This window comes from Phocoena sinus, chromosome 16, assembly GCF_008692025.1.
Source record: "Phocoena sinus isolate mPhoSin1 chromosome 16, mPhoSin1.pri, whole genome shotgun sequence".
Classification (NCBI taxonomy): Eukaryota; Metazoa; Chordata; class Mammalia; order Artiodactyla; family Phocoenidae; genus Phocoena; species Phocoena sinus.
Genome location: NC_045778.1, coordinates 37,760,264 through 37,774,279, shown reverse-complemented (window position 1 = coordinate 37,774,279; position 14,016 = coordinate 37,760,264). Strand labels below are relative to the sequence as shown.

At 50.5% G+C, this 14,016-nt stretch overlaps 1 protein-coding gene across 7 annotated transcripts in view; it reads left to right on the top strand.

Annotated features, from left to right (window-relative positions):
• ARHGAP22 (Rho GTPase activating protein 22) overlaps window positions 1-14,016 on the top strand; it is a 219,865-nt gene that overhangs the window by 148,478 nt on the left and 57,371 nt on the right. For 4 of the 7 annotated variants that reach the window (XM_032607457.1, XM_032607458.1, XM_032607459.1 and 1 more), the window contains one exon: window positions 12,223-12,399. In XM_032607457.1, coding sequence (XP_032463348.1) covers window positions 12,223-12,399 — 177 coding nt within the window. The remainder of the gene's footprint in view (window positions 1-12,222; window positions 12,400-14,016) is intronic. The other 3 variants (XM_032607461.1, XM_032607462.1, XM_032607464.1) reach the window with 1 other exon arrangement.

Sequence of the window (14,016 nt, the reverse complement as noted above, 5' to 3'; positions counted from 1 at the left end):
TTCCTCCCAGAACTGCTGCTCCAACGTCTTTGTCTCCATCCAGAGATATTTTGCACAAGCAAGTATATTTCTGTTCTTCCTTCCTCCCTCCCTCCCTTCCTTTGCAAAAATGATAGCTTGTTATTCTTCCCTTTACTTTTTTCACTTAACAGTGTCTAGTAGAGAACATTCTGGGTGTAAAGTGCATCCTCATTTTTTTTAATATCTGCAAATCATCACATTTGATGAATGTCTGTTCCTCTCCTCTCCTTGTCATTTGTCTTTTCACTTTTCTTTGCCATGAAAAGGGTTTTTTTTTGCATTTTATTTTATTTTTTATACAGCAGGTTCTTTTTGGTTATCTATTTTATACATATTGGTGTATATATGTCAATCCCAATCTCCCAATTCATCCCGCCTTGAAAATATTTTTAACTTTCCTGAAGTGAAATTTTCTTTCGTGGGCTCTGGTTTGGGGGTCATATTAAAAAGACCTTTCCCACTTTGAGATTACACAAAATTTCTCCCACAATTGATCCTGGTACTTTTGTGGTTTCATTTTTTAATCTTTAAAATCATTGATACATCATGATTTTTTATTTTGTTGTAAGGTGTGCTATAAGGATCCAACTTGATAATTTTTCTCCAGGTGGCTATCCAATTGTCCCTATTCCATTTATTGAATAATTCATCTTGTACTTGCCCATTTGAAATAACTCCTTAATTCTGTTCGACTCTCAAATGTGTTTTGAGTCTGTCTGTTCACGTTATGCAGTACCATGCTGTTTTAATTATTATAGCTGTATAATTTACTCTGTTTTAATAATTAGTAGGGCTGGTCTGACTTCCTTAGTTTTTTTTTTTACAAAAATGCATTTGCTATTTTTGCTTATGACTTTTGAATCAACTTGTCTAATTTAAAAAGAAATGCTATTCATACTTTATTGTGTTACACATTATGGTACGCATTTCTATTACTTCTAATTTATAAATAGTGATTTCCGTATATTAATTTTGTGTCTGGTACCTTACTGGATTGTCTTATTGCTTATAATGGTTTTTCAGTTGGTCGACTTAGGTTTTCCACACATATAAATAATAACAGCGATAATAATACCACCACACCCTCCCCTCCCACTTTTATAGTTTTATGTTCTCTCTCTAATCTAATCGCACTGGCAGATACTTCCAGGAAAATGTTAAATAACACTGGTGATGGTGGACATGCTTGTTTTGTCATTGGTTTTGATGAGAATGCCGCTAGCATCTCTCCACTAAACACAGTGTTGGGACTTCCCTGGTGGCACAGTGGTTGGGAATCCACCTGCCAATGCAGGGGACACGAGTCTGAGCCCTGGTCTGGGAAGATCCCACACCGCAGAGCAACTAGGCCCGTGTGCCACAACTACTCATCCTGTGCTCCAGAGCCCGCGAGCCACAACTGCTGAGCCCACATGCTGCAACTACTGAGGCCCGCGCGCCTAGAGCCTGTGCTCCGCAACAAGAGAAGCCACCTCAATGAGAAGCCCATGCACCGCAGCGAAGAGTGGCCCCCACTCGCCGCAGTTAGAGAAAGCCTGCGCGCAGCAACCCAGACCCAATGCAGCCCCCCAAATAATAATAATAAAAAATAAATTTTAAAAAAATTAAAAAAAAATTTAAACACAGTGTTGGCTTCGGCTACATCTGTGTTGAGGAAGGATCCATCTATCCCTACTTAACGTAGAATTTCTAAATGGATGTTGAATGTTGTCACATGCCTTCCAAGGTTTCTCTTGGACCCGAGCTGCAGGTCCACCAGTGTACACCTCAGCTAGCCCCAGACCTGCCCCTTCCTGGCAGCTCCTGGGGGTGCCGGTGCAGCTCTCAGCTGCCTGGGGGCTCTCGTCTCTGGACTGGGATGCTTTCCACAGCAGGAAGCAGAAAAGCCCACGTAACAGGCTTAAATCAAAGGAGATGTGTTATTCTCACAGACCGAGAAGCCCTGAGGTAGGCAGCTCCTGGGTCAGCGATTCAGGGTCTCAGTCAAGTTAGCAAGGGCGTGGGCCCCCCTCCTCCCCTGCCCTTCTTGGCCTGTTAGCTTTGCTGGCTGGTCAGCATGGTCGCAAGGTGACTACCAAACATCCCAGAGACAGGCACGATATGCCACCTTGATGAAGCGGGGTCTCTTTGTGGGGTCCTTCTTAGAAGTCATGAAGCCTTTCTCAGAAGACCCTCCAGGGACCTCCCCTGTGTCTCAGAGGCTGCATCTTCCAGTCTTAGCCTGTAAAGTATAAATGCTTTTCATTTCTTTAAAAATCTCCTTAATGTCTCGTAAGCGCTCATTTTCTAGTGGCTACATACGGTTCCGTCTGGTTTATGTGCACACTCTCCTAAGCCATTCCCCTGTTTTGGCCATTACATGGCTTCTGACGTTGTACTGGGTTCAGCTGTTGCCTGCCCACTGGGGCGTTTTGAGCTCCCAAACACTCCGGGTGAGGCTGTGGCCAGCGCCTTTCTCAGCCCAATTAGAATTTCACTTCTGGTTCCAGCTCATCAAGAGGTGTGGTTGAAAGCTCAGGGTCGGTTCCCAGAGCCCTGCAAATGAGAGGGCGGGGGCCATGGGGAGGCTACAGGGAGTGCACTGCTTGGGGGAGAGGACTCTAACTCTCTGCCCGAGACTGGGGGAGATGGGTGCACTTTTTCAAGGTGTCAGCAATTTCCTTGACGGCTCTGGCCCTGGGGGAGGGGGCCAGTGAGGCTCTTAATGTGGAATATCTAGGGGCGCTGCAGACAGCCGGGCACCCAGGACACTGTTCAGGAGTTTCACTATTTGAGACGAAGTGTTTTCAGCCAGCTCAGCCCCAGGAAGAGAGAGGCCAGCATAAGGTTTCCACGTGCCCCAGTGTAGTGACGTGGGGTGCAGTGTGTGCCGGGACAGGGGTCTCTGCTTGCCCGGTCCTGCTTGAGTGAGCTTTCTCCCTTCTTTACCAGATCCTGTCTTGCTTCTCAGAAAACAGAGCCCCGGGGGCCCAGGTAGATATTATGTGCGTGAAGCTTTGCGCAGGTTGAGGACCTGCCCTGGGGTTTACATCCTTTTTCCTCCAGGCACGGTACAGCAACCCTAAGGGACAGACTCCAGAGAGCCCTAAAGGAACCATAGGGACCTGAAGTCTCTGTTTCTCTCAGCCCGTCGCCTCCCCTCCTGACGTTTTGCCCTCCAGGTCTCCCAGCTCCCCGGCCATCTCTCCTCCCCAGTGACAGACAGTGACAGAGCTGGGGCATCTACTGCAGTGCTGTGCTGGGGATGGAGCAGGGTGGGGAGGGTGAGCATTTATGAGACTCTGGGCCCTGCAGTCGCCATGACAACAGAAATGCACTGTGATTTAGTTCCCTTGGCAGGAGTATCTGACGGGCAGGGCAGGTGGACTGCAGATGCCGGGCGACCTGGGCTTCGTTCCTGTGTTTCCAGCAGTCCTCTTCCATATCCATTTTTCCCTGGGGTGCCTTCTTTCCCTACATGCTCAGAGGTATTTTGTGGCACACATTTAGGCCACAAGACAAGCCTTCCCATACTTTCTTAGAGTCCCCGTGTCAGGTGACTGCCCAGCGCCCCCTTTACTCTCCCCTCCCCCTTCCCTTCTCTCCTTTTTCTCTCTGCATTTATGACAATAAAAAAAGCCATCCAGAAATGCAGAGGTGGGTTGTCAGCCTCCTCACATTCCTGGCTGAGGGCTGTGGCAGTGGAGGGCACACAGATGACATCCTGTCCCTTTTTGCCCTGTTCTATTTTAATAAGATACTAGGTCCAGACCACATGCAAGGGGGTGATTGTCCAAGAGTGTGAATAGAGTACTAGGAAGCAGGGTTCACTGGGGGCCACCTTGGAGGCTGACCAGCACAGGGATGGAGCCAGGAGGACAGACTACAGCCAGACTGCCTGGGTTCAGATCCAAGACGGGTTGTGAGTGGCCAGCACTTTAGGAGACCAGTTGGCAAGTAATTTCCCCTTGCTGTCCAGTTGGGAAGCGCCACTGTAATTAGTCGTGTGACCTCAGCCAAATTACTCAGCCTCCCCCAGCCTCTGTTTTCACATCTGTAAAATGGGTATCATAATCGTATCACCTTATAGGGTTGTCCTGAGGATATGGAGCTGAGATATGCAAAGCTCTTAAAACGGTACCAAGCATGTGGTAAACACCCAATAAAACTTGAGTGTTTTATTAAGAGAGATTGCCTGTCACTTGCACAGAGCCCTCCATGTGTCCCCACAGTGACCACTACCAATCACTGAACTCCTGTCCCTTTCCAGGCACTGGACTAGTCCCTGGGGATTCCAGGAGGCCAAGGGAGGCAAGGTCTGCTTTCATGAAACTTACATGCCTTTAGCAGAGACACAATAAACAAATATACAAATAAATAAGCTAATTTTCCGCTGTGCTATATTCTATAGAGAACAGAGTGGGAGAGTCATTGGGCAGGAGGGGCAGTTACTTGACAAATGTTCTCACCCAGGGAAGTTTTCTCTAAGTGATGTTTGAGGTAAGGTCTGAAGGTGAGAGGGGGCCAGCTCTGCAAGGAGCTGGGGAAACAACATTCCAAGAACCTGAAAGTGCAGAGATTCTAGTTGGAAGAGGGTGAGCTTGAGGAAGAGAAAGGGACCCAGGATGGCTGATGGCATTAAGGGTGGATAAGTAGGAGGAGATGTGATCAGGGGACCTGGACGTCCAGCGTCACATCAGAGTTGGATTTTTATTCCAGGAACGTTAGGCCCTCCAAGGAGTTTTAAGCAGATGTGCTTTGCTCTTAGGTGACTGCTTTTCCTTGTTGAAGGGATGGGTGGACTGATGGACCGATGGGTAGATGGATGGGAGGGATGGGCAGGTAAACAGGTGGCATCAACACAAGCGCAGCCTCGCTCCCTGTGCTCTCTCACCAGAGTCTGGTGCCTGCTGCCTGCCTCAACCCTTTAGGATGGTATCTTCAGGGCTGCCTGTGGTCCAGGCTTTTGACACTGTGCCCTGGGAGGACTGAGTGATGTAGGAGAAGCAACCAGGCTGGGCAAGGGGGCTGTCTCAGGCTCTTTGTCTCTGGGATCAGGGATACACCATAAGGGTGGAGCCGATTTAATGAAAAGAATCCCAAACCGCTAAATCCAAATCCTGCTGTACCATTTCCCGTCCAGGTGGCCCTGGGCCACTGGGAGCTCCAGCTGCCCTGTCGTAACACAGGCGTGGTGATGGTTACAGAGGGTATGACAGCACTTAGGAAGCATGTGCAGGCGTCGTGCCCAGCTCCTGGCTTCCTTGTCTCATTCAGTCCTCCCCAGAATCTCACAAGTTAGGTCCAGTTATTTTGCTGATGAAGAAATGGAAATGTAGAAACATTATGTGGCCTGTAAGCCCTTACATTTTATCAACCTTCTCGCATGTGTTCATTTAATCTCCACCAACCAGGTGAGGTAGGCTCCACTTGGAGAGGAGGACCCAGAGGCACAAAGCTGGTGGCGCTGGGAGTCCAGCCCCGTGCTCTCGGTCCTAGAATATAGGGGAGGGAGTGTGCAAGGTGGCAGGCGCTTGGGACCTGCCTTGGGATTTCCACTGTAGGAAACCCAGGCAGGCCATGCACCAGCCCCGGCACCAGCTGGAGGGCCCCGCAGGAACCCGCTGTTCCTCCTCGCCCCGCCCCGCCCGGGTCAGTCCCGGCTTTGGGGCACTGAGAAGTACAGAAGTTCCCCAGGAGAGACAAAAAGTGTCTGGTCCCCAGCCCATGGGCAGAGCGCACAGGCAGCCAGGAGGCGGCTGCAACCTGGAGCCGCCAGCACCTCGTCTGCCTGGCATCTGTCCCTGGCCTGGGTGAGCTTGGCTGCCCCTCCTGCCACCAGAGCCCCACCAGTTCTTGCACCATGCCTTTCTGCCCTGCCAGGCATCTGAAGAGGAGCAGGCAGCTGCCCAGGGGTAAGTGAACAGCCAGGGTCAAGAGCAGGCTGCAGGGACACCAGACTGGGGGATGGTTAACCCTCAAAGGGCAAGTGGCATTCGGTGGCTCCAAGCAAAAGAAGTTGAGTGAAGATGAGTCAACAGGGATACGTGGGAAGCTTGGGCCTCTGCTCAAGTTCAGCCCGGTGCAGCGTGGCAGGCATGCGCGGGGAAGGCCAACCTTGGAGACACTGCAGAAAAGCCCGGCCGGCAACTAGGCATTGCCCAGAGCTGGCCACACACACACACCCACACACACACACACAGTCTCAGGATGTCTAGGGATAGTGGGCTCTCCCCTTCCACTCCAGCCCTAGCCTAGGCTGTCTGAAAGCTGTCCAGTCCTGCAGCCACCAGCTACATATGGGAACTGAGCACTTGAAGTCTGGCCAGTCCAGACATATTCTTAGTACAAACTACACCCTAGATTTTGAAGACTTAGTACAAAAGTGTATAAATATAATATCTCAGTAGTTTCTGACTATGTGTTGAAATGAATGATACTATTTTGGATGTATTGGGATAAACAAAATATATCATTTAACATAAGTTCACCTGCTTCATTTTACTTTTTTTTTTGCGGGGGGGGTACGCAGGCCTCTCACTGCTGTGGCCTCTCCCGTTGTGGAGCACAGGCTCCAGACGCACAGGCTCAGCGGCCATGGCTCACGGGCCCAGCCGCTCCGTGGCATGTGGGATCCTCCCGGACCGGGGCACGAACCCGTGTCCCCTGCATCGGCAGGCGGACTCTCAACCACTGCGCAACCAGGGAAGCCCCATTTTACTTTTTTAATGTAGCTACTAAAACATTTGAAATTATCCATGTGGCTTGCATTATATTTTCATTGGATTACACTGCTCTGGACAGCTGCATCCGCATGCTTGGCCTTCACCCCTGGAAATCCAGGTGTTGGAGGCCTCCCTGGAGCTCCCTGCTCCCCTGGGCAGCCTGTAGAATGATGGTGGGCCCTGTGACACATCATACATTGCAGCTGCTGTCACCTTTAAATAGTGATTTCTTTCGATTTTTGAACATTTTCCATAAATCCTGGGCTTATTAGGTATCATTTGATTAATTACATCAGAATGACAACTTTTTGACCTGAATGTCATAGAAGTAGTTCCATGGGCTATAGTGGTTTACAAAATGGTTTCACAGATATCATTTATTCTTTTTATTATGAAAATTCTTATACAGAAAAGTTGAAAGGTAGGAGTTTTTGTCCTGGAACCCTTGCCAGGATCTGCTGCATTTTGGAGTCACCTCCTCTCCCCCAAATCCCTTGCGTTGATGGAAAGAGAAACTCGAAAGAAAGTTCTTAAATCCAGGAGCCCAGAGGGGAATAAAGCCCAGCTGGGAAGAAGAAAAGCTGGGCTGGGACCTGGCTGGGTCATGTAGGGGCCGGTCCCTTTAGACAAGCCACAGGCTGAAGTAGTGAGCACAGAGTGTGGTCAAGGTTAGGAATCAGGCTGCCTGGAGTCCTAGTTCACTGCTCTTACTGCTTGGACATGTTTCTAAACATCTCTGGACTTCAGTTACCTTTCCTTTCCTTTAAATGGGAAGAATGACAGCACTTCCCATCAGCTTGTTAACATCACGCCTGCCTCAGAGTGGGTGCCCTGTGTGCTCCAGTCACTTTGGTTCTGCTATCGCTATTCTTCCATTCGTCACAGATTCCGTGCACACCCTCCCCATGCCAGGCACTGCTCAGTGTGCTGGAGTTGCTTATAAAACAGACAGAATGGGGGCAGGCTGAAAATAAACAGTGTAAATAATCGTGTCATATAAACACATAAAATATGTGTACTGGATTGTGATAAGTGCTATGGAAAGATTAAGGCAGGGAAGGGGCCCAGGTTGCAGGGGGTGATGTGGACTGAGGTTTCAATAAGGGTGGTCAGGAAGGATTCCCAAAGAAGGTGACACTTGAGGGAAGACCTGAAGGAGGTGAGGGAGCGTGTCATGGCAGTGTCTGGAAGAATAGCTTTCCAAGCAAGAACAGGGGCAAAGCAGAAGCAAGTGCAAAGATCCTGGGGCAGAGGCGTGCCCAGCTGTCTGCGGAATGACAAAGAGCAAGGCAGAGAGCAGCAGTGAGGCTAGAGGAGTAGCCGGCAAGCGGTCAGGAGGCCTGGAAGATCACCGCACGGACTTTGCTGAGAGGGGGGCCACTGCGGGATTTTGCGCAGAGGTACGTGAGCTAGTTTGGGGCTTAACTGGGTCACTGTGCTGCCATATTGAGAACAGGCAGTCGGGGGCAAGGTAGAGAGCCTAGAGACCATGCCAGTAAGCCAGAGGAGAAATGAAGGTGGCTCGGACCAGGTGGGCCAGTGAAACACGGTCAGATTTTGAATGTGTTTTGAAGGAAGAGCCAGTAGAATTTGCTGATAGGAATGGATATGAGACAGAGTGGAGCTGAGGATGTGTCTGGTTTCCACTTGAGTAACTAGAAGGTGGAGTTGCCCTCACTCGAGAAGGGAAGGGGTGGCAGATCTGGAGATGGATTTTGTAGCTGGTAAGTGGGAGATGGCTGGAGACATCTCAGTGGAGCTGTTGGGTGAGGGCACAGAAGGGTCTGGAGGGCAGGGAGCAGTGAACCTGGAAGTTGTCTGCATAGGGACGGCAGTTAAAGCTCTCAGACTGGATGAGCTCACCTGGGGCCATTATGGGTCAGTATGGGGACAAGGGGAGGGAAGAGGCCTAGTGACTCCAAACTTTCTGCTTTGGGCACCTGGTTGCCCAGCACTAAGATAGGAGCACAAGAGGAAGCTGGTGTGATGGGTGAGGTAGTGATGATCTGCAGACAAGCCATGTTGTGCCTGTGGGATGTCCCACACCGGTAGAATCATAAAGTCATTTAGACTCATAGGAAGTATAGATCTCATTGCTCTTTATCAATGCTTCTCAACTGGGAGCAGCTTTGCCCCCCAAGGAACATTTGGCAACATGTGGAGACATTTTTGATTGTCAGACCTGGGAGGGAGGGAGAGGCTGCTACCGGCATCCAGTAGGTAGAGGCCAGGGATGCTGCTAAACACCCTGCTATGCACAAGTCAGCCGCTGCCACCCTAGTGTGGAATTATCTGGCCCAAAATGTCATTAATGCTGAGGTGGAGAAACTCTGCTCCATACTGGATTTAATTGAGTGTGATAATAAATGTGAACATTTAGAGAGTGTTTGTTAGTTGCCAGGTGCTAAGCTAAGGGAATAGTTCATTTCATTCTCCCAAAAAGGTAGACACCCCCATTTTCTTCACCTTACACCTGTGTGCCTGACATTTGGGGGAAGTTAAGTCCCTGCGCTCCACCTGGTGGATCTGAGCATTCACCCAGGTCTGGCTCTCAGCACTGTTCAGGAGGGCCTCAAACAAAGGGGTATGTGGCAGGATAGGTGGAAACGCAAGAAAAGGGAAAAACCAGAAACAGTAACAAGAGACCCTCATCCTTCATGATGCATTTCTTCCTGAAATGTTTGCTGTTAGAATTTTTTTTTCCTTAACTAAAGCTAATACTAATCTTTCCTAAGTAACAGAGGACAAGGTAAGTGTACACAATTGAATGCTATAGAAAATCCCAATGTTGACTTTGATGATCTGTCTATTTTATCTTCCTTGCATTCCCCTCCACTAACATAGAGGAGGTTTTCTATTGCAAAAAGAACGAGTTTATAGTTGAAAAAACCTGGGTTTAAGTCCTGGCCCCTCCATTTGTTTGGTTGTGAGCTAAATGTTTAACTAATCTGAGCCTCAGTTTCTTCATCTGTAAAATGGAGTCAGTAGCACTCCTTCCCACGGTGTTTATGAGGATTAAATATGACTGTGTGTGTTAACTGTCTTGCACAGTGGTTTACGTATAGTGGGCCCTTAGAAGTGGTTGCAGGACTTTCCCTTCTGGATAAGATCGGTGGACCGATGTACTATCCCACCTAAAACAACCCCCCCCAAAAAAGGACAAATAATATGAAACAATGTTTTTCAAGGTACTAGACATTAGGCGGTGAAGGACTGTGACACCCCACCCTCACCCCAGCAAGAGATGGGAAACAAACGAGGCAAGCCCTACACATGCCCTAGCTTACTGGCTTGAGAAAGTTTTCAGGCTGTGATGCAGGAAGGGGAAACCCAGGTGGAGTCCAGTGGACTCCACGAGTTAAAGAGACAGCTGGGGAGACCAAAGCATCTTGAGTTTTTAGAATAGAGTACCAAGGAGGAAAGTGCTACTCAAAGAGAAAACCCCCTTGGGAGCTCATCACCACATACACATGAGGACATTACCTGAGGCTGAGGAAAGAACCACTGGAAAGGGTTAGAGGCAACACTGACCACTCTGACACAGGGCAGGAAATAGTGCCTATTTCCATTGGACTCCTGGGGCATTGCATAGCATACACAGAAGGGTTTTCTCTCAGCAGTGGGGAGTTATTAACTCTATACTGAGAACCCTGGACCCACCAAATAAATCTTAGAAACAAAATCTGTAAGAACAAGTAGACAGGAAGTCAGTAAGAATGTGGAAAATTTTAAAAAAAGAAAACTGTCGACAACTAGACCTAATTTATAGAACACTCCACCCAACCACAGCAGAGTAATTTTTCTCAGTGCAAACAGAATGCTTAGCAAGATAGACCGTATTCTAATCCCAAAACAAGTCTTAATAAGTTTAAAAGGATTGGAATCATACAACATATCTTCTCTGAAAACAATGGAATTAAATTAGAAATCAATAATAGATTTCTGGAAAATCCCCCAAACTTGGAAATAACACATTTCTAAATAACCCATAGGTCAAAGAAGAAATCCAAAGGGTAAGACATTTTGAGCTGAATAAAAACGAAAAAACAATATACAAGCATACATGGAAAAGCTTCCTGGCAGCACCTGGCTTCCCTTCCCCACATGGAACACTCGGCCACCCCAGGCCTCGTAGTCCACGTTGAATGGGACCCTAAAGATGCAGAGCCGCTGTCCCCTTTTCAGTGGCGGTGCCCTTGCCCCGTGAATGACCATGCAGCTGCCCCAGCTGTGGGTACAATCTTTGTTTTCCATCGGCCTGCACTGTCTCTTGGGCTTCAGGCTCTGCTGTCTCAAGCTTCCTTCCTCTCCACCTCTCCACCGCTGCAGTGCTGCTGCCCAGTTACTGCCTGGGCCCAAAGGAGGTGGGCTAGTGTGTGTATATTGCGGGGCTCCAAAGGCATCCCAGGACCCTGGCTCACCACTCTCCTGAGCTTTGGGCCCCGTGGGCCCCTCCAGCCTGCTTTCCCACTACCCAGCTTCCAGGCCTCACTTGTGGCACTCCGCCAGCAAGGACGCACCTCATCCCGTGCTCCAGCCCTCAGAGCCGTCCCCTCGGTTTCCCCAGTCCTCATCGGCCTTGCTGTGACCACTGTCAGCCTGACCCCAGCAGGTCACCTCGTTCATGGGGAATGCGGGGAGCAGGGGGTGGGGTCCCTGCCCCAGCCCAGAGCTGGAGACTTTGAATCCCTGGCTCTGCCACGTATTAGCTGTGTGAATTCAGACAAGTTCCTTAATCACTCTGCTTCAGTTTCCTTGTCTGTCAAATGCAGATAGTAATAGTACCTCGCTCAGAGGCATTGTGAAGATGAAAGAATCCTAGGAGGGCAGGTGAGTCTGTCAGCTTTGTTAACTGGAAGAATCAGGCACCACTCTAGTTCACTGGAAGGCAGGTACCAAGAGCTCAGTAAGCACTGAACTCCTGTCTGGTCTCTGTCACTGGGCTGCGGGCCCCAGCAAGGGTCAGCCTGGGTCTCACAGTTCTCCTGTCATCCCACCCGCTTGGGAACACGGATCTCTGCGACTCACCCCACCAGCAGATAAGCCCGGTTAACTCATAGTGACATAGGTGACATATAGCACATAGTGACATTTAGCTGTGCATTTCAGATGTGTGAAGTTGATTTAAATAAAATACATAGCGAAGCTCCTCTGGCGTCCGAACTTCTCTGAGCTGGTGTCACATCTGCATGCTTTTTCCTACTAGTACCCCAGGATGATTTTAATGCTGTGGAGAAATAACAAAGAAGACAAAGGGAGAAAAAGAAACCCAAGAGGGCCCCAAAGCCAGATGTGTGACGTGGGATGTGGGAAGGGGGTGGCCTGCCAGTATAGAACCAAAAAGCACAGCTGTTGCTGAGTGGTTTCTGGAGAGAAGACCTTCTCACACCCCAGGGAATGAAAGCCAGCTGTGGCCGGGACTGGAGAGAGCCCTACGGGGGAGGCCCCCTGTGTCCGCCGGGGTCCCTGCAGTAAGCCTGTTCTCCCTGTCTTGCAGGTGGTGCTGGGGAGCGGGAGAAGGTGCCGGCCAACCCCGAGGCGCTCCTGCTCATGGCCAGCTCCCAGCGGGACATGGAGGACTGGGTGCAGGCCATCCGCCGGGTCATCTGGGCCCCGTTCGGCGGAGGTACGGCCCGTAGCACGCATGCTCACCCTCTAGAACCCTTGCCTCCAGGTAATCACGCCCCTCCGCCCTGCTCTGAGCCTGCAAGGTCCCTCTCACTCAGGTCTTGCTGGCTGAGTCCCACGCTTCCTACTGCAGACAGGCAGTGTCGTCCTCTTCTGCTGCTGGCCCTCAGGGGTCACCCCTCGGTGGACTAAGCAAGTCCTCGCAGGGGAGATTTGTGTCACTTTTCAAAAACATGCCCTCCTCTGCCTGGATAGCCCTGGGGCTTGTGTGTCCTTGCTTCCCTGTGTCCAGACCCTGCTGAATGCTGGGTGTGTATGGGTGGTCTACACTTAGGCCAGAAGTGGACACTCAGGGTCATATCGGATGGCGAGGTACCGTGTCCTTCCCTCTGTTGCGGCTTGTGGCCCCTGCATGGCTCTCTGTCCCTGACCTGAAAACAAAGGTTGCCGTTTACTCACCTGCTCCTTTATTCTGCACTTTTATTGGGTGCCTAAAATGTATGGAGTGGTATTCCAGGTGCTAAGAATTCAGTGGGAAACCAAAGAGAGGATGCTTCTGCCCTCCCTGCCCCCTCCATTGTCCTGGGGGAGACAAATGATAGGCAAGTAAAGGTGACTCGTGATGTCTAGTAGGGAGAAACGCAGGGAGCAAAGTAGAGCCAAGTGGAGGATGGAGGGGCACTGTGTCAGGTGTTGTTCATTAAGCCAACTTAACGAAGTCACCAGGAGATCCAGGGGATGCGGGGGAGAGCATGCAGGCAGAGGGACCAGCGAGTGCAAACGCCCTGGATTGGGAAAGGGCCTTGGAAACACGAGGACCCTCAGGAAGGCCAGAGGGTCTGAGGGAGTGAGGACAGGAGGATGGAGGACCTGAGGCCTTGGGGACATAGTGGGGCTTCCAGATTTTGTTCTAAATTGATGGGGCACCAGGGAGGGCTCTGAGGAGGAGACAGACACAACTTGATTTATATTCATAAGAAGAGTCATCTGGCTGCCGTGTGAGGGGTGGGTCATAGAGACAAGAGCGGCTGAAGCAGGCTGGGACAGTTGTTGGACCCGGGTGCGGGGCCTGGGCCCGTGTGGGAATGGAGGAGACCGTGGAGAGCGGTCAGCTGAGACGTGTTCTGAAGGTGGGGCTGCAGGGTTTGCCGATGGTCTGGACGTGGGGCGCAGGAGAAAGGAACGTCGCCGCCCGGCTGTGCAGGTGCTGTCTCTGTAGGTCGGTGTCCCTGCGCAGTCATCCTGAAAAGGGCTTTTAGAAAGGTTCACCGTGTCAGCTGGGCTGGGGTCACCAACCCCCAGCTAAGTGTGGAGACGGGGGCCTTTGGGCCAGCTGTGTTCTGACCACATGAACCATGGACATCCTCTCTCTCCATGTTTCACAGTGTCTGATTGATGCACCATCCAGGCAGGGGCAGAAGCTCACCTTTGGGGGCTTCCTAAATGGCTCCACACTGTTAGCCGTGGCCTCCCTGCCCCCTGGTGATCACAGCACCTTTGACCCACAGCCCCAATTTAATGGCCTGGGAAAACCCAAGCCCACCCAGGAACTTCTGCAGCCTCCACGGGCTTCCTTTGGTGCAAGGTGGTTGAAAGTGACCCAATGGCACAGAATAGAGCCCAGACGCCCATGCCTCTGGACTTGGATTTATGACAGGTAGCA